Source organism: Xenopus tropicalis, chromosome 2, assembly GCF_000004195.4.
Source record: "Xenopus tropicalis strain Nigerian chromosome 2, UCB_Xtro_10.0, whole genome shotgun sequence".
NCBI classification, from domain to species: Eukaryota; Metazoa; Chordata; class Amphibia; order Anura; family Pipidae; genus Xenopus; species Xenopus tropicalis.
In genome coordinates, this window is record NC_030678.2 from 78,292,801 (window position 1) to 78,319,348 (window position 26,548).

Consider the following 26,548-nt stretch of genomic DNA (forward strand, 5'->3'; position numbering starts at 1 on the left):
GAAACAGCACTTCCTGTCTCCATTATTAGCCCTGCTCTTGGCCCACCCCCCCATGCAGTTCCAGCGCTACGACTCCGTCAGTAAAACACCAGCGATTCACTTTGTTGGTGGTAAAAAAGCACATCAGAAAGATTAGTTGTCCGCAATAGTAGAGCTCTATCGCAGGCGACTAAATCTCTCAGTGGGACATTAGCCTAAAGCTAGCCATACACAGTCTACATACAGATGTATCTCATACTGTTCCAGGTTAAATTTTACTGAAACAGCACTTCCTGTTCCCATTGTTAGCCCTGCTCTTGGCCCACCCCCCATGCAGTTCCAGGGCTACGTCTCCGTCAGTAAGACACCAAGATTCCCTTTGTTGGCAGTAAAAAAACACATCAGAAAGAATAGTTGCCCACCATAGTAGAGCTCTATCGCAGGCAACTAAATCTCTGTGGGACATTAGCCTAAAAGACCAATATCGGCAGCTAAAATCAGCCCGTGTATGGCCACCTAAAGGAGAAAGAAAGTCATTTTGGCATTTTACTCTTAGTAGATTCGCCACATTAGTGCCACCTAGCATGCTATATTTATTCTGCAGAAATCTTGACCACACCTGAGTAAAGAGCCCTAGAAGCTTTCTCTGGTTAAGAATGCAGCTGCCATTTTAGCTTGGTCTGCATATCCTCCTGCTTGCAACTTAGTTATAGCTCAGATCACACATTTCTAAGGGAGGGGGAGCAGGAGAGGGCAGAGAAGAGACTCTTGCCCAAGGAACAAAGGATTTTTCTGAGAGAGGAAGTCAGATACCCTAAGAACATGTTTACAAAATAGGAGACAAGAAATCCTGTTTCTTTTGATAGAGAACTCAGTGCAGCGTTTAAGTGAGTGCTTATGACTGTATTTACGTAGACCTTTCAGATAAAGCTTACTTCGTTTTTACCTTTCCATCTCCTTAACTGTATACATGACTCATAGCAGTTGATACTTGTTTCATAACAAATTGTTTGATTTTTCAATGTAGAACGTCAGTTATCTTACTGTGATGTTGGTTTTAAATAAACCACCCAACAAAGGAACTGCATGGGAGTATTAGATCGATGGAGCGGTGCATTTTCATGGCTTCCAGATAGTTACACTCATGCTTACATTCGGAGAGGCAACTTAAACATAATGCTAGTCATAGTCCAACAAAAGTCTTAGCTCATTGCTATTAGACTAGCTCCCACTTTTTGCCGCACGATCAGCCATAGGTGTCGTACCTGTGCTGCAGAACTACAACTACCAGAAGCCCAAAGAAAGTCAGAGTTGCCCACTAATTAAGCAAGCATTTATATGGATTTGCCATTAACAGAAGAAGGCACGGTCTCTGTTATAATAAGGTGTTATTTGGGAAAAGTCAACTCCCTTTCCCTGTCGGCTACTTTTTTAGGTCTTCGCTGCTGTGCCACACCCCTTCGTAAGGACATTTGGAACAATTCGGGCAGCGCTAGTGCTACAGTCCCTAGGGTGCTATTACGCCCTCTATCAGGGGCGGTGCCCAAGGCTAATTGTATTGGTTCGCGCTGTTTGGGTGTGCAATCACTACATTTCCCACAAGGCTCTGCGCGAGTTTCTTGTTGGGGCTCTAGCCACGCAACTCCAGGTAGGACTTCCGGTGATGTCAGAAGGGGACTGAGAAAGAGCCCCGGGACACAGCGCAATAAGGGAGTGAATACGGGAAAGGGCATTAGCAGGACGTATAGCAGCAGCCAGACATACCGGGAAACTTCAGGTGAGGTATTGGCACTGAGCGCAGAAACTGCTTGGTCCCAACCCTTTTTAATAACTACACCCCCTAGTCCATTCCCACCTTACTTCTTATCTCTTCATCCGTTCTTCCCTCCATTTTCAACCCCTTCACTTGCTTCTCTGGATTATATAACCCCCACTAACCACTCCTTTTCTTTCTCCTCACTGTCTTAGAACTCTCACTTTATTTAATGCTCAGCAGGTTCCTGGCCTGTTAATGTTACAGCAAGTGACTGAACAGTTCCGTGTAGTTGCAATGCAAGCATTCCCGATTTGTTGCTGTAGAACTTAGTTAGTAAGTTGGGTTGAAAAAAGACATACGTCCTTCATGTTCAACCATAATGCCTATATATAACCTGCCTACCTACTAGTTGATCCAGAGGAAGGCAAAAAACTAGCAGATTCCCACTTGTGAGCTGCAAATCATCAGCCTCCATAGAGTTACAGGTGGCAGATTCCGTGCTTCTGTGTATTCGCTAGTCTAGAAGGGAAACGTTTACGCTGTCATCAGTTTTAGAGCTAGGGAAGAGGGACATTTATTTAACTTTTAAAATTTGTTTTGTCTCGTCATTGACTAGGGGTAATGGCCATGGACAGACCATCTAAGCAGTCCTGGTTTTCCCTGAGCATAATTAAACAACATAAACATGTAATTATATCTAACCTGAAGGCCAAGATTTCTGTTTGAATGACTTTGTGCTTTATATTGGGAGAGTAAAAATGCTAGTATGTGTTTATGGGCATTTTATCAACACAAACGCTTTGCTACACTGCTGCGAAACACTGTCTCAAGTGTACAGACAAGCAGTGTAGATTTGTATTCACCTATTATGCATATTGTTCCTGACATACACAGTCCCATACACTAATCTGTATTGCTTAAAGCAGGGATCCCCAACCTTTCTTACTCGTGAGCCACAGTCAAATATAAAAAGACTTGGAGAGCAACACAAGCACCATAAAAGTTCATGGAGGAGCCAAATAAGGACTGTGATTGGCTATTAGGCAGCCTCTATGCGCACTATCAGCTTACAGGGGGCTTTATTTGGTAGGAAATCTTGTTTTTATTCAACCAAAACTTGCCCCCAAGTCAGGAATTCAAAAATAACTACCTGGTTTGGGGGCACTGAGAGCAACATCCAAGGGGTTGGGGAGCAACATGTTGCTCACGAGCCACTGGTTGGGGATCCCTGGCTTAAAGGCTGGAAAATCTTGCTAGCGAGTAAGGGGCAGAAAAAAAAAATCTTTTGAAATTTTGTTTTGAAAATCTCTAAAATGTTTGACTTCTAAATCTGCACTAAATCCCAGATTTAGTTTGCAATTCAGCCAAATCTGATCCTTTTTTTTTGTAGTATTCAGTCAAATCCCAAGTACCTAGCTGAACCGAATCCCCACCCTTTATGTCACATGACTTTCACTGCTGGACAAGTGAAGGTGACTATTTTTTCTTATATGTTAATGTTTAGTAAGTGGAAGGAAGTCTTCACTTTGCATATGCAAATTAGGATTCAGTCAATTTTTTTTTTTCTTTGTGGATCCTGTTTTCACGCAGACCCCAAAATTGTAGCTTCAGTGCACCCATACTTTTAAGAACTGCATTGTTCACAATTGTATTTATTCAATAGAGAATGCAAAGAATGCCGTTACATATTACTAAATCTAGACCTTATTTTATAATCCTATACATTGTTTCATGCTACAATGAAACAAATCCATGAGAACCATAAGATTTTTCTCATTACTGTAATATAGAGTCCAGATTTTTGGTTCTGTAAGTGTCATATCTGTGTATGTTAAGCAATATTGCAATCTATCTGATATTTTGTATAGATATCAGGGTGTTTCAATTGACCCAATTTAATACACTTTTATTTCAGATTTTAAATTAAGGAATATTATGGAGACCTACCCTTAACAGCATGGAAATTGTTTTTGGGATTGTTGGGACCTAACCCTTAGGTTAAGAATTGATTCAAGTTTTCACTGAAGTGTAGAGCCCTGCAGTAAGTTGGGCACCTGCAGTGTAATGCGGCTGTTGGGTGAGTAGTTAAGTGCAGGGTGTTGATCAGGTCTGTTAGAGCATTTTTGCTCTACTTAATCTGTCTTACTTGCACCTTCTGTCACACTTGCCTCTTCTGTTTTTATAACATCACTTATAGAGGTTGGCAAACTTTTGGGTATGGTTGTTGCAGGTTGGGTGTCAGGATATGGTTATAGCTTTTGTAGTATTTGCACTAATGAATGTATGAAAAGTAGCTTATACCATTGTAAAATAATGGTATGCTTATTAAGGAAGAGAGTGCACCCCGCCCCGCTCTATATGGTAGAAAGAAGTTCTTCTATAGTGTACCTCTTGGGTTTTTTATGCACTAAGAACATCTATATGCTACATCATATTCATTGCTAAATAAAGCGTATTTATATGCACTATAGGTCATTAAATGTATCTATAGGTATGGTGCTGGTTGTTGGTTTACAAAAGCTAAAAGACAGTTTTTATTTATGGTGTGCAAGTATGGCATCTGCAATCCAGAAACCCAGTCTCAATTGCACTATTGTCATTTCCCACATAGCCCTATTTAAACAAGCATTATTTATTTATTTATTTTTGAGATTTGTTTTTATTATGTAGTATTTGGACTACTTTGTACTTGGTTGTATTATGTATGGCTTCAGGGTCTCTTCACTATGATCACCAACACAATGCTTGTGCAGTTGAAGGTAGGTCTGGATTTACTTTTACTGAGCATGCTCCTGCAATAAAGAATGCAGTAGAGGGCCTGAAGTTAAGCCTGCTGCGCTACTCTGCATTTTTACAACCAGGAAAAGGGATAGTTGATAGGTGATTTCCCAGTGTACTACATGGGTCTGGTCGGGCAAATCTGTGCCCAACCTGGACACGCTGACCTGCACCTGCAACGCCACTATGCCCCCTACCCAAACCTGCTACCCAACCCACATCCGCAATGGACTTACCACCCGAGTACCCACAAGAAAGGAAGTGACGTCACTTCGTAGGCATATTTACCAGATAAAGAGAGAAACTCACTTGAATGTCAGGGATGGACAGGAGGGCTAAGACCCCCAGCTAAACTGCATACCAAGGTAGAGTACCTGTGGGCCCCTGATTGTTTGGAGAATTGGGAAGTTTCTGCCCGACTGCTTTGTGGGTGTTCAGTGGGTACCTGACCCAGTGCAGGTTTCTGCCATGGTGGTACAATTAGGGAGAGGTAAAAAAGGCCTAAGGAAGGTGGTCAGCAGGCTTTCATTCTCCTTTAACGCATGATGCTCCATATTACAGAAATACCTCAGATCTGAAAATCCTTTGGTCCCAAACATTGTGTGATCTTTTACTTCAGCATTCAGATATGATTGTTCTGTGTGTATTAGAAGAGTACAGCATTTTCCTATCAGAGCATGTTTACTTGTCTTTAGAAACTTAATGCAGTATATTTATCAGCTCATAATACTGAGCAGTTATGCACACAACAGCATGGTAACTCTCCTAGTATAGATGCTGAGAATCAATGATTATATGGGTATAGCTTATAGAACATGTACAGATAGGAAAGTTGTTAAGATAGTAAGAAGTTTTTAATATAGCACATGATTTATAAAGCCCACATGATCTGTAAGGCAGGTTTTTTTTTTTTTGTACATGTGGAGCACTCGGATGTGGGTCAGTGAGCACTAGGTAAATATTAACAGTACAAGTATATACCAGGCATATGCGTCTTGAAGCTTTTTTCCACTGAGCACAACATAACTTTGCTACATGTAGTCAGAACAAATAAGAAAAAACCTATTTCTGGTATTTTTACTTTTCTTAATTTGTTATAGTGTTTTATACATGATTGTGTACAGTAAAAATGCGGTCATCTACAGAAATTTACAATGGTGGCACTGTGGTGCAGTTTGCGGCTATTTGTTTTTTGGTTATGGAGTCTATTTATGGCAAGGACACAATATTCTCTACAACTTTGTGTGTTTCCTCTGGGTTCTTAGGTTTTGTCACATAGAAGGCAATTCAGTGTGTTCCTGATTTTGATGGCCCTAGCATGTGGGCATATAACAGGGAATTTAGAATATGTACTTTACTGGTGCACATCTGATCTGTATTAAGTGGTGTGTGATAATAATGAATTAGGTATGTACAAAATACTAACAATGCATTTGAGTTTGGGCATGAAATCATTGATTCCCCGACCATGCCGACCATGTGGGTGCTCAGTTGATACCCACCTGGGTACTCAAGTAAAGTGCAGACACTAATTTGGAACCTGCCAAGGAAAAAAAAAATATTTTAACCAGGTTGATACACCTCATTGAGCGATGTCACTGCGACATCACTTCTGGTTACTGTTGTTCCCAGTCATGTAAAAGTTGAGGGTATAGGTAGGCTCTTGTAGTCGGTCTGGGGAAGGGACAGTGCTGGTAGGCTGGATAAGGTCTGGTTTTGTGTCAGTGTGTATGTGTGGAGCACAGATCTGCCCAACCAGACTTGAGAGCTTTCTGGTCACATTCCAACTATGGGTTAATTAAACTTATGATTTCTACAGAGATTGTGGAAAGTATTCACAAGCGTCAAACCATCTTTTAATTGTTTCCTACGTATGCTTTTATAAATATATACACACATTTTTTTATATATACAGGTATGGGACCTGTTATCCAGAATGCTTGGGGCCATGGGTTTCCTGGATAATAGGTCTTATTTGGATCTCCATTCCATGTCTACTTAAAAACCGTATAAACATCAATTAAAACCAGTAGTATTGTTTTGCCTCCAATAAGGATACATTATATCTTGGCTAGGATCAAGGACAAGGTATGGTCTTATTACAGACAAAACTAAAATAAATTTTAAATTTGAATTATTTGATTAAAATGGACTTCTGTATTTGGTGGTAATAGGATTCTGGATAACAGATCCCATACCTGTGTATATACAAAGTTCACTTTCCACATCACTTTACCTTGAAAACTGCTAAGTTCTAAGCATTTCTTTGCTAAGCTGCCTGCTGCACATACCTGTCCAGACATGATTTTGTGTTCCTAAATTCTTGGCCTTCTTCTCAATTTTAAATACTGAAGTCATCTGTGCTGCCTCCCCCTTCCCCAGTTGCTGTTTCTTATAGCAAGTCTTTGATTTGATCTCACATCAATCAGGGACATTTACCTGTACAGAGAACTGGCTACCCACCTTAGCATGGAAGGTGACATTTGTGGTTGTGGGCATGGCTAACTCAGCAAATATTACACAGCCAAGGTTATTTTTGGAAAAGGGAGGTTTCCGTAAGAGGATATATGTATAAGAAACCCTTTCTCTACCATGGTTTTTGTGGTCTAGTGATGGTTAGAATAGTTCAGATCAGAAATCACACTATGGATAATATGTAAGAAAAATTTATTTATATGCAGGGCTTGATGTGATTATGACTTTGCTTCTACTTTAAAATAACAATCGCTTGAGGGTGCCAAAAGTTAGGGTTTTAGGTAACCCTTACCTGATTCCTGAGCCGGTGGTCCAGGTTCTTTGTAATGAGCACCACAGAGCAATCTTGTTCCTCCACTTCTTCTTTCTTCAAAATCCCAGGGCTGACGCATGTGCAGTAGAGCAAAAAAGCCTTTCACTCTACTGCGCATGTGCACCCACGCAAAGAAAGAAGAAGCAGGAAGAGGATCGCTCTGTGGTGCTCGCTGGAGGAACCGCGGCCGGGTCCAGTTTTCTGCTGAGCATCAGCCCAGGGTATCAGGTAAGTGAAAACAATCATTGTGAGGTTGTCTAACATTTGGCTACAATCTGGCTGCAGTTTTCAGCTTCCTATCACTGACCTGTGTTCTTATCTCAACAGGTCCATCAAAGAACGGTCTTTCACAGATTCCCTCTCCCCCCAGAGCCTCTGACATGGAGGACAGGAGCGGTGAGTTATTGAGGGGTACAGAGTGGTGCATGCAGCCTGGATAAATATATTAGGCATGTTCATCTCACACTTCAATGTGTGAGATTGGAAGCTCTCAGGAACAGGAAACTGCTTTGTCTTTAAAGTAGGTTTCAGAGTTGAATTATTTTTATTTGAGCCTTTGTTCTAAAGATTTTGGTTTGGCTTACTGGAATTGCAGAAATCTGTTATCCAGAAAACTCTGTTATGGGAAGGCCATCGCCCAGTCTTATCAAATCATTAAGTTTTTGAAAAATGGTTCCCTTTTTCTCCAAAAAATAAAACAGTGCCTTGTACTTGATTCAGACTAAACCACCATTAATCCATATTGGAGGCAAAAGAATCCTACTGGGTTAATTTAATGTTTAAATGAATTCTTAGCATATTTAAAAAATGGAGACCCAAATTACAGAAAGACCCCTTATCCGTAAACTACAGGTCCCAAGCATTCTGGATAGTAGGTCCCATACCTGTATAACTGTGTCACTTCTTTTCAAAAGTCTGATCTGTTTCTGGAATTCTTTCTCCTTGAATTCTCTATTTTGTGTGTATCTAATATGCGGCAGAACATCTACCAGATGCTGTAAATGGCAGGGTTAGTCTGTTTTTGACACAAGATGGGAACCTCTATAAACAGGACAGGAGAAGACATTCTGTTTTATGTCCAGGGACAAAGCTTAGCTTATTGTAATTTGCCTAGTGAGAGCAGATACCTTAGTCCCCATATACCTAATAAAAATGATACAGGTATATTGAAAAAAATGTGGTCCTTTTACAGTTATACTTTTTTCTATACAACTTTTTGCCATCTTTTACTGTCCAGGTTAATAAATGAGTCCCATTTAGTATAAAAGGTTTATATTGCTTTGTAAAAAAAAGTATGGCATTAAGGATGGTATACAGTTGTTACAGTTCTTTGTGACTTATAATGTTAATAGTATAATTTTATCTGTGTTTCTCTCATCGTTATCTTTATTTTGGTTGGCTGTAGTTTGTTACATAGACCAAGCTATGCTGATGTTTTAATGGTATATTGTATCTAAGGGCATAACGATCATTTGATGCTTTAGTTCTGTGCAAAAAACTGGTGGCAGCATGTACAGCATCTCTGTATTATCGTAATGCTTCTGGAGTCCACCATACATCTGCCATTATCCTGCCTGTTGCAGATCTGTTTCAATAGCTTTAACTTAAGGGTAAATGGCAGGGTATTGTATAGAGGACATTCCATCTCTGCATATTTTTACTTACATACACACACATATATTTCAGATAACAGATAAGTTATGTTTATTCTACAGAGCTAATCTGTTATCTTCTAAGTAACCTGTGCCTTTTCTTCTTTTTCAGCTTGAATGTCTGCCCCCTTGGCTACACAGCAGCTTGTTTATATAATCTATTGAAGCAAACACCAGTTTTACCAGTGGAGGGCAAAAGTACATTATATTTTAATTACTTTAAAACACTTGTTGCTTTTTTTGTGTGTGTTACTGTTCCTCTAAAAGGGAGAATTATGCTCTTGATTCTGCTCTTGAATGCAAAGCAGTAATTTATTGACAAGCAAATAATTCTGGTTGTAACTATTGTTCAATGCATTCATTTCTTGTACGGATGGCAAAATATCATAAGGAGGTCTAAACTCTAATTTCAGATATGCATAATGAAAGGGAACTGATTCTAAGCAACTTTCCAATGTACATTAATTACAATTGCATGTATTAATTACTACTGGAGGGACTGTTTTGTGTGTGCTTTGCCTTTCTCTACACTGCTGACCACAAGTTGCAGTAGTCGGCTCCTCTTTAACCGGTAACCTATTTTCCATAATGCTTTACACAATTCTGTGATTCCTCTGTATTTATAGGTTAGTTAATCATAATTTAACACAGCTGTCCTGTCAACAACCACATATCTGCTTTTAGATAAGTTCTCATTGGTTGGAAAGGCGGGACTGAGATTTTGATGTGAACAAATAGCAGATTGAAGCTTAGTAGTGGATTTGTTTTGCTTTGCCAAAAAATTCTCCGAATGGCAAAAATCTGGGAAATGCATTAAAGTTAATGGGTGTGGGTTTTTTTTTTCTTTTTTTTTTTTTTTTTTTGCAGTCTATGGGGTTCAACACTTTATTTTTTGACATGAAATGCACTTAAGTCTGATTGATCAGATAGAACTACAGGCTATAGTAGGCACTTAATATTTTTGTTACAGTCCATGATATCCGGTAACATTAACTTACACTGCACACAGGAACCCAAGATATGCAGGATATAATATATATATATATATAATATATACAGGTATGGGGCCTGTTATCCAGAATGCTCGGGACCTGGGGTTTTCTGGATAAGGGATCTTTCCGTAATTTGGAATTTGTAAACCTCCATAACTTAAGTTACATAGGGTTGAAAAAAGACCAGAGTCCATCAAGTTTAACCTATCCAAGTAAACCCAGCAATACTTACCAATCTATACATAAACTATATATACAACCACTAATACTAACTGTAGATATTAGTATCACAATAGCCTTGGATATTCTGTTTGTTGAAAAACTTATCCAGGCCCCTCTTAAAGGCATTTATAGAATCTGCCATTACCACATCTCTAGGAAGGGCATTCCCCAGCCTCACTGCCCTCACCGTGAAAAACCACCTACGCTGCTTCAAATGCAAACTCCGTACCTCTAATCTAAAGGGGTGATCTCTGGTGCGTTGATCGTTTTTATGGGAAAAAAGAACATCCCCCATCTGCCTATAATCCCCTCTAATGTACTTGTACAGAGTAATCATGTCCCCTCGCAAGCACCTCTTTTCCAGAGAAAACAACCCCAACCTCGACAGTCTAACCTCATAGCTTAAATCTTCCATCCCCTTTACCAGTTTAGTTGCACGTCTTTGCATTCTCTACAGCTCATTAATATCCTTCTTAAGGACTGGAGCCCAAGACTGCACTGCATACTGAAGGTGAGGCCTTACCAGGGACCTATAAAGAGGCAAAATTATGTTTTTATCCCTTGAGTCAATGCCCTTTTTTTTTTATACAAGACAGAACTTTATTTGCTTTAGTAGCCACAGAATGACACTGCCTTAAATTAGACAACTTGTTATCTACGAAAACCCCTAGATCCTTCTCCATTAAGGATACCCCCAACACATTACCATTCAGTAGATAGTTAATTAAATCTGCTAAAAATCATATCAATATTGAATAAACCCAACAGGATTGTTTTGCATCCAATAAGGATTAATTATTTGCTTATAATGGAGTCTATGGGGGATGGCCTTTCCATAATTCAGAACTTTCTGGATAACGGGTTTCCGGATAAGGGATGCCATACCTGTATATCCTGGGTCACCTTTTTGGTCATGTTTTTCATACAGTGTTTGTCTCTAAGTACAAAGCCATGCAACTAAATTGTAATTATGACTCACTGGGATTCCTTATGGTTTAGTTCTTTAGAACATATTTTAGGAAAGCCACTCTTCGCATGCTTCAGAACATACCCAGCTATAAACCTCTGAGAAGTTGAAGTACCTTTGTTAACAGCACCTTTAACCAATGAGATCTTTGCGACCCCACCAAGCCAAACAATTTGGTGAGTCTCTGGGTTGCAGCAAAGTAAAACAGGCACAGTGCTGTTTTATGCAGAAACAGAATACTGACACAATTTTCATTTTTAAAATTAAGGTTATAGCACTTTAACAGGACAACTTACGTAATAGTACTAATGGCAGCATAAACTATTGTATGACTTAACATCCCACAATATCCAGTTATCCACACGTTCAGTGCTGTTCTGTTCTTAGGATCCCCAGCAGAATATACAGACAATGCATTAACAGGGTTAAATAACTAGGCAAAAGAAAAGACTTCTGGATGTCCTAAAGATGTGCAGGACCTATAGGTCCTAAAGACTATGCCTTTTTAAATTTCTCTATATGGAGTCCAGATTTTATAAGAACTTTCAGAAACTTGTCGCCATATCTCTGTAATAAGTGGGAAGGAATGCAAGAGGTTCTTTTTTAATAACAAGCCATCTTACCACACCAGTAGTTAACTTTCTGTTTTCTAATATTAGCAGAATATTTTTTTTGTTTTTGGCTTGCCAATATCACACTGTATCAAAGAAGACAAGATGTTGTGCTGCTTAAAGTTCTGCAGCACAAGAAAAAAAAAGTGGAAGTGCATTATATATTGGTGGAACCATAGAAAATAGTATATATTGAGCGAAAACCTATAATAAGGGTATGTAAAATTGAGGTTTCACTGTAGTTCAAATTTTCTATATCATCGAACTGTCTACAGTGCACAGTATTTTTGTGCTCTTCCCCTATCCAACAGAGGGCAGTAAAACAACACTAATATCTTGCTTTCTTGCAGTTTGTTTTATGCATCACTTTTTTTGTATTTTGCAGTTGGCATGTAGCTTTTTTGTCTTTTTGTCTTGATAATATGTGGTAAAATATGGACATGCCTGGTTTAACCCTTAGTCACTGTAACTTCTTAGCGCATGATGATGTTTGGGGTTGATTTGGGGTTTACTGGACTACATAAAACAAAGCTTTTAAAGTGCCCTATTACTCTTAAAGGAGTTGATCACCTTTAAATTAATGATGTAGAGAGAGTTATTCTGAGAAAATTTGTGGTTTTTTAATTATTTACTTGTTAAGCAGCATCTACAGTCATGAAAAAGTTTGGGAACCCCTCTTAATTGTTTGGAGTTTTGTTTATCATTGGCAGAGCTTTCAAAGTAGCAACTTCCTTTTAATATATAACATGCCTTATGGAAACAGTAGTATTTCAGCAGTGGCATAGTTTATTGGATTCATAGGAAATATGCAATATGGATCATAACAAAATTAGACAGGTGCATAAATTTGGGCACCCCAACAGAGATATTACATCAATACTTGTTAAGCCTCCTTTTGCAAATGTTACAGCCTCTAGACGCCTCCTAAAGCCTTGGGTGAGTGTCTGGATTCTGGATGGCAGTAGTTTTGACCATTCGTCCATACAAAATCTCTCCAGTTCAGTTAAATTTGATGGCTGCCGAGCATGGACCGCCCGCTTCAAATCATCCCATTTTCTATGATATTCAAGTTGGGGGACTGTGACGGCCATTCCAGGATATTGTATTTCTCCATCTGCATAAATGCCTTTGTAACTGATGCTTGAACATTATCCTAAAGAATTTGTTGATATTGGGTTGAATTCATGCGACCCTCGACTTTAACAAGAGCCCCAGTCCCTGAACTAACCGCACAGCCCCACAGCATGATGGAACCTCCACCAAATTTGACAGTAGGTAGCAGGTCTTTTTCTTGGAATACGGTGTTCTTCTTCCACCATGCAAAGGTATTCAAACTTTTTCATATGACTGTATATGTTTGTTAAGGTCCAAGTTATTCTAGCAATCAGGCATTGATTTGAATGAAAGCCTGGAAGTAGGAAAGAGTCTGAATAAAAATATAAGTAATACAAAGTAACAGTGACTGTAAAATTGTACCTCAGAAAGCTATATTTTTGGCTGCTGGGGTCAGTGAAAGCTATAAAAAAAAAAAAACTATAAAAAATCAAGACCAGTTGAAAAATTGCTTAGAACTAGCCATTCTACAACATATTAAAAGTGTCAGTGACTTTAAGTTTGCCCAAGATCAGTAACCTACAGCAGTCAGTAAGATATTTTCTTCTTAGCAAATAACCAGTAAATGCTTCCTGCTGATTGGTTGGTCTGGGTTATTGCACCTTGGCAAACTTAGTACCATTTACTAGGGCTCTGGCACACGGGTAGATTAGTCGCCCGCGACAAATCTCCCTGTTCCCAGGTGACTAATCTCCCCGGATTGCCATCCCACCGGCGAAAATGTAAGTCGCCGGTGGGATGGCACACGCTGCGCAGGCGATTTCGGCAAATTGGCGAAAATGCCTCACGAGGCAACTTCGGTGATTTGCTGAAATCGCCTGCGCAGCGTGTGCCATCCCACCGGCGACTTACATTTTCACCGGTGGGATGGTAGTTCGGGGAGATTAGTCGCCCGTGACAAGGGAGATTTGTCGCAGGTGCCAGAGCCCTTACATAACCTCATATCTGTCTATGCACTCTTTATGCACCTGGATTCAGGAAGATTAGTTGCTTGCAATTAGTCTTTGCTACCGCGGGCTACTAATCTCCTCGAAAAACATGCAAGAAAGGGAATTGCCGCTGGAAAGGCCTATGAATTGCTTCAGCTTTCCGAAGTCATGCAAAGTTTCCTCCTGCAGGCAACTTTGGAAAACTGAAATGATGTGTAGGCCTTTCCACCTGCGATTCCCTTTCTTGCAGGTGAAAAGGCTTTTCAGGGAGATTAGTTGCCCGCCGTAGCAGAGATTTGTGGCGGGTGACTAATCTTTCAGTGGGACATTACCCTTAACCAGGGTTTTGTAAGCTTTATTTTGCAGCATCCTCAGTCAGCATGGCCAGCATTTTGATATCTCTAAATGCTAACAATGCTTCTACTGAATGCTCACATAGCAGTTGGCATTTTGAAGATAACTTTATAGATACAGCAATCTTAAAAACGGGATAGTTGTTGGAACAGGGAGGTTATAAAAACAAAAGAATGGCTCATTCCATGAGAACATAGGCTTATGTGAAAAAAGGGAGGGACAGGGGCTGAATCACTGGACTGAGTCACTTGTAACCAGCTGTCTGCCAGAGGGACTATTATTGGGAGAGGTTTTATGAAGAGACAGGTATTCTATAGAGCGATTTGTATAAAAAGGGAACTGCTGTTCTAACAAGTAGTTACACAAGTAGACCGTCAGAGCGTGGGGCCAAATCATAAGAGTTTAGCTGAAAAATGGGAGGTTACTCTGAGCAATCGTGTGGAAATAATGGAGTTATTTGCACAGGTATAGGAATGCTTGACACTTGGTGCTTTCTAGATAAAGGATCTTTTCTTAATTTGGATCACCATTTTTGTACAGGCATAGGAATGCTTGACACATGGTGCTTTCTGGATAATGGATCTTTTTGTAATTTGGATTAGCATACAGTAAAGCTGCTAAAATATTTAAACATTAAAAAGATTGTGTTGCCACCAATATAGATAAATCTGGCTTTGCTAGGATTATTATTACAGAAAAAAAGGAAATTTGTTTTTAAAAATTAGAATCATTTGGTTAAAATGAACTCTGTGGTGGATAGCCTTCCTGTAATTCAGGGCAGTCTGGATAACCGGTTTCTAGGTAAAGGAACCCATACCTGTATAGATATTCATTTTTTAACTATGCCCCCGATTTCAAACCAAATAGTAGTGCAGTCAATATGATAGTTATATGAACACATACACACACATATATATATATATATAATATATACTTGTCCCACATTCCGTTCCCAAACCAAAGATATGAATATGGTACTCTCATTGCTGCTATAATAAACTCTACTCTTCTGGAAAGGCTTTCTATAAAATGTTAGTTCATTGTTGGTGGGATTTGAGCCATTCAGCCACAAGGGCATTAGTGAGTTTGAGCACTGATGTTGGAGATGGGGACTGTCTCACTGTTGGTGCTTTAATTGCACACACGTGTTCACCTGGTTTGAGTTTAGGGTACTGTGCAGGGTGGTCAAGTTCTCTCTCTCTCTCTCTCTCTCTCTCTCTCTCTATCTATCTATCTATCTATCTATATATATTACTGTGTGTGGGTTTTTTTATTATTGTTACAGCATATTTTTTGTTTTTTGAGTTTTAAATGCTCTTTCTTCTCCTTATGTCTTATAATTGGTTTGAGCAACATAGCTCCCTCAATTTGGGGAGCCTCTGTTCTTTCTCTCTATATTTCTCTGTTGACAATAGAAGTAATAATTATGTCAAGGATCCTGTTAATCCTGTTTGAGGCAGGCAGGGTGTGTTGAAAGGGTTAAGAGGGTGGCAGTAGTATTAAATTCCCAGTGTATGTGTGGTGTGTGTCGCTTGACTGCTTTGTTCAGTATAAATACACCTCCATCCTTTTGCCTCCCTAAACTGTGTACATCCACACAAGTCAGTGGTCCTTATCTACAGGGAATTCTCTGGGTTCACATCCGGGGGTGCTAATGGGGCGTGCATTTTTTTCCAGGCCTGCGATCCCAGTTTCACGGGGTGAGTATACCTATGGGGGAGGGGGAGTGTGGCCAGTGTAGGCCTGCAGTAATCATGAGAGCGTCATTTTATTTGTTCTTTTTGAGGCTGGGTTACATGAGATTGTCATGGGTGTATGTTAACTATTAGTATTGCTTTATATTAGATATGAATAAGGGAAAGTCTGTGGCATTAATACTGTGCTTTTGGTTATTTAGCTATTAGTAAAGCACAAACATATAAGCTTATAATACAGCCTTTGCCCTCGAGCAAAGTATTTGTAATTCATTGTAGATCGGCTGCATAAATACAGTGTTTTTCTGGGCATTTCTGTGACTGATTACCCAGCTCCTCATATTTCTATAACTGAGGCTGCGTGGAGGCTGATTTTTCAGTTATATGCAGAGCAGCTATTGTTGCTCCTGTTTTGTGGAGCTGATCTTTAAGCTTTTAAATAGTGTATGGCTTCCACCATTGGACCCGACTAACTTTACAGCAGTAATTGTATTTATCCACATAGTAGGGGTCTTCTGTTAAATGGAAGACCAAGGCCAGATTTAGTGGCACAGAGGCTGCCAAAGGGCTCATTTGAAAAAAAAAATCTGTCCCCCAACATGTTGTTAAAATTGGTTTCTTCATGTATTATAAGATGCAACTCCTACTTGTACAAAAACAAATAATATTTGAAATAGCAGCACAAGTAGGACATTATATGGTTCATCTCATAAGAACATTTTGTAACTGAAGTCAGGAAGGCATAAAATTCACTGCACAGCAACATGTATAATGTAAGATCATTTAAAAAATGTTGAATGTCTAAATAATTTACATACTTCATGGCTTCGCATTAACCAAAGCAGGCTGCAGCATTTATATAAATTAATAAACAATGTTTATTTTGCTTTTTTAATAGCGCCAACACTTTAGAAGCACTTCTCCCTGTGAAAAGCTTGCTTTTAGACAAAACAAGGAATGCTTTATTAAGTCTCATACAAATGTTTTGTGACATTTTCTCCTGGGTTCCCCTGTGCTGGCATTTTTGTCGATTCCACCACCCAGGATGAAACTCATTACATTTTTTGTATGGGGCTGTACTGTACTGACAGGGGTTCATGTAAGCACAGAATTCAGCATGTTGCGTTTCACCTGCGATCGGCGCTTAAATGCGCCTGTGTCAGTACAGCCCCATAAGAAAGAATGGGATGCTTTTCATCCTGTGCTCCTCTGAGGTGGAACGCAGGAGGAAATGCTCATTTGTACAAGCCCTTAAATGACAAGTCAACCCAAAATATAATTTTTTGCTTATTAAGAGAAAACAAAACGTTAAGCTACTTTGCAATACACATTCATTACAAATTTTTATTGGTTTTTGAGTTATTTGTATATATATTGCTATTAGAAGTAGGGATGCACCAAACCCAGTTTTTAGGGTTGGCTGAACCCACCCCGATGGATTCGGCCGAATACCAAACCAAAGTAGAATCCTAATTAGCATATGCTAATTAGGATTCAAAAGGGTAAAAAAAAAATTCCCTTACGATTTAACCCTTCCAAATCCTAATTAGCATAAGGATTCAGTTCGGCCAAGACCAAATCCGAACCCTGCTGAAAAAGGCCGAATCCTGACTGAATAATGAAACGAATCCTGGATTTGGTGCATCCTTAATTAGAAGTAGTGTTTGTCTGTCCTTTTCTGTTCTCTGCCCTGGTGGCTCTGGAATTTGCAACAATGTAACACAAGCCAACAGAATGACACTTCTCTTGTTGGAGGAGACAGACATTTGCAACATTGTTTAAAAGTAACAACCAGGGCTTCAGAAATTGTTGCCTTCAATAGCAATTACACTTACAAATAACTTTTAAAGCACTAAAAAAAAATGTTATTAAATTCATATTGGAAAGTTGCTTATAAATATGGTTTCTTTTATTAGGCAAAAAATCATTTTTGGGGTTGACCTTTAAGCTGGTTGATTTTAAAAACCTCAGTGAAATACTTTTTTTTTGGAAAATGCAAGTTTGAAACAAATGGAATCCCTTTGCTCATACTGTTAAGTGCACCTTAACCTGTCTCAATCACAGACCTCCTTACATTCAGCCAAAGGTTTCTACCACACAGTGTTGAAGCTTTAATAATGTCAAAGGGATCATTACTAATTAGCTATTTTCCATACTGTAAATGTGTATTATTTTTCTTGCAGAACTTTACCGCATTACAGTGCCTATAAAAGTATTCTTGATTTATTGTCCTAGAACAGTGCTGTCCAACTTCTGTTGTACCGAGGGCCGGAATTTTTCCGACCTACGTGGTGGAGGGCCGATAATGGAAGCCAGTTTTGACCACTCCCCTTTTTGAAACCGCACCCACTTGAAATCACATCCATACCCATATTAATGGTTGTAGTACAGCAAAAACCTGCCATACTCTGCCTGCCCTACCCTGCACCTCCGCATTAAAGATTTTTATAGGGCTTGTCCCATTTTTGCAGCTTTGAGTGCCAGTGCTTTTTTGTGGCTATTGGAATTGGGAGGGTGCCGATCCCTCCAAGCAGTGTGCACCGAGCGGGAAGTTTTTGGAGAGCTAAGGGTGTGCGGGTAGGATCTTCTGTTCTTCGCTACCCTGCCTGTGTGCCATACTCTGCCTGCCCTACCCTGCCTTTGTGTGCCATACTCTGCCTTCCCTACCCTGCCTGTGTGTGCCATACTCTGCCTTCCCTACCCTGCCTGTGTGTGCCATACTCTGCCTGCCCTACCCTGCCTGCGTGCCATACTTTCACTGTGTGTGCCATTCTTGGCTGGTTTGTGCCATACTTGGCCTGTGTGTGCCATACTCTGCCTGCCCTACTCTGCCTGTGTGTGCCATACTCTGCTTTCCCTACCCTGCCTGTGTGTGCCATACTCTGCTTGCCCTATGCTGCCTGTGTGTATGGCACACACAGGCAGCCTGCAGTGACACAATGCTGGCACTGCTCCTACAGTCTGCACAATAACTATATATTAAAAAACTTTTTAATTGCAGTACCACCTCAGTATATGTTCTTTTTGTAGTATGCAGGGATTATTTGTGGGTTTCTACTGCTCCTGAGGTGTGAACAGGGGAACAATGGGGGTGATTACAGCCTGAGCCTGAGGTGTGAACACTGCAGGGGGTGAACAATGCAGAGATTAAAAGGTGTGAACAGTACAGGGGATTACATATTTAAACAATACAGCCTGATTACAGCCTGAATCTGAGGTGAGAACCATGCGGGGGGGGGGGCAAGAGTAAGCCATGAAAGCAGCCAGACAGGTGAGGGGCCACACAGAGGGGGGTCGCGGGCCGCCAGTTGGACAGCACTGTCCTAGAACATTGATTATAGTGGATTTCATTTTCTTTTTTATACTCCTATAAAAGCGAATGCAGATCTCTGCCAAGTAATTTAAATTAATTAAAGTTAAAAACCCTTTAAAGGACATGTAAAGCCTACGTTTGCCTACAATGTATATCAGTTGGGCCCAAATGGCACCACCCAAATTGCATCATTTGTACTGCATATATCCCCTCCGCTTGCCAGCACCATCATATTTTACTAAAGCAAATAGCAGCTTTTACCCAGTGGCCATTTTTCCTCTGATACATAATCAGTTATATTTAAATCTGCAAACAGCATACACACACAGACCCCTTATTCAGCATACATTTCATCAAGAATACAGGCCCACACAGTCAGAACTGTCTTAGATAAAAGTTCTGCTTTGTTTGAGCACTGTAATGGTAAAGCTGAGCTCAGAAGAAAAAAATTGAAGCAGACAGCCAGAGCTCAGCTTCAGTGGGAACCAGCAATGCCATCTCTTCACTGGCTGCTAGACTGGGGGCGTGTTTAGTAATCTGAGCTTAGAATAACTGAGCATGCCCACAAGCCAACAGCCAAAGCATATTCCTGAGGGAGGGGGCCAAGTGGGTTACAGGAGGAGAAGGAAATCTAAGTGACTAAGGAGATGTTGCAGCCTTACTATTAACCGCTGGACAACCAGTGTGGCAGGTATTGAAAGATTTCAAAGAGGCTGTTCACTGATTAAATTGTGTGTGGGGTTTACATGTCCTTTAAAGGACAAGGAAAGTCAAAATCTATTAAGCACACTATTATAAAGTACTACTATTGCTGTGTAAAAACGCTATATTTCTGGCTTGCCTAATGAAAGATTTACAGAGATACACTTACTACAAACTACATACTTGTTTCAGTGAAACAAGGGATGCCCATTCCCTTTCCCACGCCGTCTCTATTGAGCATGCGTCCCCAACATCCTGCGTCTTTGTCCGGCTCACAAACCAACTCGCACCTGCCAGCTCCGTCTTGCTCACACATCAACTGCGCACACATCAGGAGCGCACCAGTTCACACAACAACTACGCCCACCAGTCAGCCACCCCCCCCCCCCCCCCTGGTCACCACTCCTGCCGGCTGCATCCTCTTCTACGTTGCCATAGCAACCAGGCGATAGGGGGAGCGCTCCTGATGTGTGCACATGTGCTAACTAAAGATCTGGTCGTAGGAGCATTATGGGAATCTTCTCTACCCAGTTCAGCTTTATTTCTTCCTGTTTGGCTTCAGGAGAAATATGGGGAGACTTAAGTGCACTATTGAGACAACTGAAGGTATACCTGCAGCTTGAGATTAACTCTTTACTAGCCTTTCCTTCTCCTTTAATATGATACACCTAAATCAATGCTGTCCAGTTTTACATGAAGCTGGCCAATTATATCTCATACAGCATTCATCAATCGTGATGTCTTATAGTGACTATAGAAGGAGTATGGTGAGGGAGGCCACCAAGATACCTACAGTGGTGCTTGCACAAAGTTGTCTTAATAGCAAGTTAAAGTAGTCCTTATAGGAAGTTTACAGTTCTGTGATGTACAGTGGTGGTTAAAAGTTTAACCCTTTTGAATTTCCAATATATTTGCATAAATATGTCCTAAAACATGATGTTTTTCTCTGTAAGTACTAAAACTAGATACTGAGAACCCCATAAACAAATGGATCAAAAACATTTATACTTGTTTGTTTATATATTTAGAAAAAAAAAAGTTATCTAAAGTTTCATTTGTGTATGGTAAAAGTATATTGGGTATGAATGTGGGAGGCCCTGCTTTATTTAAAGAACATAAATATAGGACTTCACTATCTGAAGTCTGAACCTACACCGAGGTTTGTGGAAGTATGTAATGGCTTGATCTAAGGAGATGTCTGAGGACTTCCAAAACTGACCTTAATCCTAGCACACCAGAGGCCCCCCCTTTTAGATTAGAGGAATGGAGCTTCCATTTGAAGCAGCTTAGGGGTTTTTTGAGGGCAGTGAGGTAGGGGAATGCCCTTCCTAGTGATGTGGTAATGGCAGATTCTGTTAATGCCTTAATGCTTGGATGAGTTCTTAAACCAGCATAATATCCAAGGTTATTGTGATACTAAAATCTACAGTTAGTGTTGATGTTGGTATACATGGTTTATATGAGTGTATAGGTTTGTGTGTGCTGGGTTATTTGGAAGGGTTGAACTTGATGGACTATGTACTTTTTTCGACCCAACTTAATTTAACTATGTAACTAGTCATGTGGAAGGACCTGAAGGCAGTTCATGCAAGGAAGCCCACCAACATCCCTGAGTGGAAGCAGTTCTGTAAGGAGGAATGGGCTTAAATTTCTTCAAGCCACACACAAATATGTAACTTTGGATCATTTTCCTCATTAAATAAATGAAAAAAGCATTACGTTTTTGACTGTGTTCTCAGTATCTGACTAATGTAAATTCAAATGATTTTGCAAACTTTCAAGCAACACTACAGACTGGAAAGGCTATGCCTACAACAACTGTTGCCTGTTGCTATATGGGAGAGTAGCAAAAAGAAAGCCACTGTTAACTAAAGCTCACATGACATCTCATCGATTGCCAGAAGGTATGTGGGAGATTCCAGAATCAGCTGAAAGAAGGTTCTGTTGTGTGATGAGAGCAAAATTTAGTTATATGACTAAATTAAAGTGGTCATTCACCTTTGAATTTCATTTTAGTATGATGTAGAGAGTGATGATATGAAAATGTGCAATTTGTTTCATTTTTTTATTATTTGTGTTTTTTTGTTTTTTTTTAATTAACTACTTTTTAAGTAATGGCTATATGGTTGTTAAGGTCCAAGTTACTCTAGCAATCAGGCGTTGATTTGAATGAGAGACTGGAATATAAGTAGGAAAGGGCCTAAATAGAAATATAAGTAATACGAAGTAACAGATATTGTTAAATTGTAACCTCACAGAGCTATAGTTTTTTTGGCTGCTGGGGTCAGTGAAAACTGGAAAGAGGCAAAGGAAGAAGGCAAATAAATAAAAAAACTATAAAATGGAATGGCTTATTCTAAACAATTTTTCCATTGGTCTTGATTTTTTCTTTAACATACTAAAAGTGTCAGTGACCAATAATAGCAACCAATAATAGTTCAAATCAGCTTTTTGTTCAACCACTCTCCACTTTGGAATTTCAGCAACTATCTTGTTGCTAGGGTTGAATGAATGCAACATACAGTGAAGTCCTGGAAGAAAACCTGTAGTCTGCAAGAAGCATGAGCCTTAAAGTGGTTTTGCAAGGGCCGATTTCAGCTGCCAATATTGGTCCTTTAGACTGATTCTGCAGCTTATCTGCTGTATATGGGCACTACTAAAGGTGGCCATACACGCACCGATATTATCGTACGAAACCTCGTTTCGTACGATAATCGGTGCGTGTATGGCATGTCGGCGAGTCGACCGATATCGCAGGAAGCTGCCGATATCGGACGACTCGCCGATCGGACAAGTTTGAAAATTTTGATCGGGCGCCATAGAAGGCGCCTGACCAAAATTCTCCCTTCAGAGCTGAATCGGCAGAAGGAGGTAGAAATCCTATTGTTTCTACCTCCTTACCTGCCGATTCAGCCCTGAATGGTGTGTGGCGGATCTTACGATGTTTCGTGCGACCGATGGTCGTACGAAACATCGTCGGATCGCCACGTGTATGGCCACCTTAACGGGCTTCGGCCAAATCTCGATTGGGCAGGTTTTCCGTTGGACCTATGGAACCTATGCCCCCAGTTTTAATTCTGTCATTTGACCCTAGGGCCAAAAAATCGAACTAACCCAATATCGCTCACCCGTAGGTGGGAATATCGGAAGAAGATCGGTTTGTTTGGCAAATGAGCAGATCTACCTTTAGGCGTAGATTTGTCTGCCAGCAGGAAAATAGGCTTAAGCAACAAATCTCAAGCGCCACAGAATTGACTGAACCAAAAATGGTAATGTCCTGCAATAGAGAATTTGTGGCTGGACTTTAAAAAACGCTGTTCATTGAACCTGGCAGAGCTTTAGCGGATTTGCAAATGGGGAAGGAATTGCAGGTGCAGATGTGCAAAGCTGATAGAGACCTATCCATACAGACTCAAGGATGAAATGGCTGCCTAGGATGCATCTACTATATACTGACTGAATGGGATATACTTATGTAATCTGTACAGTTAACTTTCCCTCTTGATTTTTTCTCACAGTATCTTGTTACTCTGTTTTCCTTTGCACAGTTTAAGCACAAAGCACTTCTGCAACAGTGCCCTATTTTTTTTGAAACGTCATTAAAATACACAGGGCACTTGCCTTGAAATGCTACTGTACAGGAGGCAAGCACTTTGTTTAAATTACATGCCAGCACATTAAATCCTACATCAGTACAATACTAAATTTTTAAAGCACTTCACTAGAAATAAGTATGCTTTACACTATACCATCATAAATAGGAATGCCAGGGGTGTACTGATAGGCAGAGGATTACAGGCCTAGGTATTTTTACAGGCACATATTTAACAAAAATGAGTAATCAAGAACAAAAGAGAATAACATTTAATTACTAAAAAGCCAATAAAGATATATATATATGTATATATATATTATACATTTTTTTATTTATTTTTTTTTTTAAATAATGACACTGGGGTTAAAGTATCAAAAATTAAACACAATGCACAGGTAAATCTGCATGTGTAACATTAGCCTAAAGTGAGAAACACAGGTGTAAGCTGAATGGATGGAGGTGTGGAATGTCCTAGAGGGCAAATTCTGCTTAATATGTGGGATCCATGCCTTCAATCAAAGACAGGGTTATGTAAGCAGGTAAACCAGGTGTCTTAAGACAGTGATCCCCAACTAGTGGCTAAGGAGCAACATGTTGCTCACCAACACCATGTATGTTGCTCCCTGTGGCTTCAAAGCAGGTGTTTACTTTTGAATTCCTGGCTTGGGGGCAAGTTTTGGTTGCATAAAAACCCAGTCAGTATAATGTGAAACAGAGCCTTCTGTAGGCTGCCAGTCCACATAGGGGCTATTAAATAGCCAATTGTTGCTCTTATTGGCACCACCAGGAAGATTTTTAATGCTTGTGTTCCTCCACACTTTTTCCATTTGAATGTGGTTCACGGTTATAAAAGGTTGGAGATCCTTGTCTTAAGGGGACAAAGGGCTCTCTGGTGCTTGGTCACTAGTAGTTTGACTATTGACATCTTTGAGCGAGGGCTGCAGTTGAAAATGCATCTCTCTATCTGGTTGGGCCAGGGTTTCCAGATGGAAGAAGGAAGAGCTGAAATCGGAGTGTGTTTTGCTGTAGGGTTGTACCAAGTGTTAAACTGAAATCGAAAATCAAAGTTCAGAATCTAAAACTTTGTTATATACATTGGTGTCCAGCACAGGTCATGGAAACAAGCTGTTCGATCATAGCAACCATTTATTTAAAAATATCTACTATAACTGGTGCAACTGTTAATAAATCAAAAAGTACAAACTCACAATGTATATTATGCACCAAGCAATGACATGGCGAAAAATGTATATTATAAGTTGTTGATGTTCCCCTTAAGTTGTACCCCAAACACTAGTAATGAGGACTACAAAGTAATTTCTGCTTAACTTACCTGTATTTATATTAACACTGAGGATGTCAAACTTATAGGTAGCAGTGGCAATTTGGAATGTTGCTGTTATGAGACAACTAGATGAATAAATAAGTACTGTGTATGACCCCTATAAATTTCTATAGAGGTTTCCAGAATGCAGCTGCAGCAAAAAACAAGTAATCAAGATTGTGTGCATGCACACAGGCATGTAGCTTAGGCTAAATTGCAACCGTTGGTAGCCATTTGTGGAAACACTTAATTTTGCATTCAACAGGATATGACCTATACAAAGCAAGTGCCCGGCTAAATATATTATTTACAAGCACCATAGCACTGTTAGACTTGTCTTTGTAAATACAGTGGCAATGATTGTTTTTTTTTGTTTGTTTTTTTTTACCAGAGGAGGGGGGGGACCACACAGCAATGCCTTCTGCTCCATCAACACCTCCCAGCAAGAGAAAGAGCAAGTTTGCTGGCTTTGGGAAATTTTTTAAACCCTGGAAGTGGAGAAAGCGAAAAAGCAGTGATTCCTTCCGAGAGACATCAGAGGGTAATTGTAAACGTGAATGTCCAAAAAAATTAACATATACAAAGCAAAACATTATCTACATGTTCCTACCTTTTTATCCTACCTCTAAGTTCATCTTTCTTCCGTCTTTTGTACTTTAGTCCTAGAGCGGAAAATCTCTATGAGGAAGCCCCGTGAAGAGCTTGTAAAAAGAGGTTTACTTGTGGAGGTCCCAGAGGAAGGTGAATAATAGTCTTCTACATCTGTTAGAAGATCCATGTACTGCTTATTGCAGCATGTAAGTAAATCCTATATACATTGTTCCCTGCAGATGTTAGTATACCATCGGAGTCACCCCCACTGAGGAATGGTCACATGAGTGTAGAACATGCTAACCCACCGGAGGACATTGGAGGGTTAAAAAGGAAGACCCGACAAGGTGAGATAATCAGTATGCAAACTGCTTATAACACCATTGTTAATAAAATATAATAGTTCTAAATAAGAACTCCCCTTTGTATCATATCTGTGCTACAAAACCCTGCGTAGGGCACTGCTTTGTTAGTAATGATAAAGATTTAAAAGGAAGCCATCACTTTTAATTTTTCTCTCTCTAAATATTTGTATTATACTGATTAGAGCTACTTTATTTATATATATTTATAATGCAACCCATAACTTTTTAATATTCACAGATGGAGAATATAGTGAAAACTAAGCAGCAAAAGTTTTGCTAACATTCTTGGAAAATGACCCTGCTGCAGATATGATTAGCAATTTTGTTACTTACCTCTAGTTCAGTGATCCCCAACCAGTGGCTCCCGAGTAACAATTTTCTCACCAGCCCTTTTGCTGTTGCTCCCAGTGGGCTTAAAACAGGTGCTCATTTTTTACATTGTGGTTTGGAAACAAGTTTTGGAGGCATAAAGAAAAAACCTTCTGTAGGCTACCAGTACACATTGAGCTACCAAGTAGCCAATCATAGCCTTTATTTGGCACCCCAGGAACTTTTTTCATGCTTGCATTGGTCCCCGACTTTTTTTTTTTTTTATAATTAAATGTTGTTCATGAGTAAAAAAAAAAATTTTGGACCCCTGCTGTAGATAAACTACAATATGTTAGAAGGTTGCCTCTCAAGGATAAGTTTTAAAGTATACTTAGGGATTCTATGGCTAATTGCACATGTATTATTTCCTCCACTGATGTCACAACTTGTGTTGCCTGCCATTGATTTCATTTGTAACAGGTGTATTTCAGCCTGAAAGCCTAACAAAAACCAC

The 26,548-nt window shown here is 39.8% G+C and overlaps 1 protein-coding gene across 6 annotated transcripts in view; it reads left to right on the forward strand.

The window, feature by feature from the left end:
- Positions 1 to 1,302: 1,302 nt before the first annotated feature.
- phactr4 (phosphatase and actin regulator 4) overlaps positions 1,303 to 26,548 on the forward strand; it is a 37,607-nt gene continuing 12,361 nt past the window's right edge. Inside the window, exons 1-6 of one of the 6 annotated variants that reach the window (XM_012956477.2) lie at positions 1,591 to 1,756; positions 7,629 to 7,697; positions 9,066 to 9,151; positions 25,161 to 25,310; positions 25,430 to 25,510; positions 25,600 to 25,707. In XM_012956477.2, coding sequence (XP_012811931.2) covers positions 25,184 to 25,310; positions 25,430 to 25,510; positions 25,600 to 25,707 — 316 coding nt within the window. In that variant the 5' untranslated portion in view covers positions 1,591 to 1,756; positions 7,629 to 7,697; positions 9,066 to 9,151; positions 25,161 to 25,183. Of the gene's footprint in view, positions 1,757 to 3,158; positions 3,208 to 7,628; positions 7,698 to 9,065; positions 9,152 to 11,238; positions 11,311 to 15,707; positions 15,842 to 25,160; positions 25,311 to 25,429; positions 25,511 to 25,599; positions 25,708 to 26,548 lie in introns of those variants that run through there. The other 5 variants (XM_012956474.2, XM_031895687.1, NM_001126794.1 and 2 more) reach the window with 5 other exon arrangements.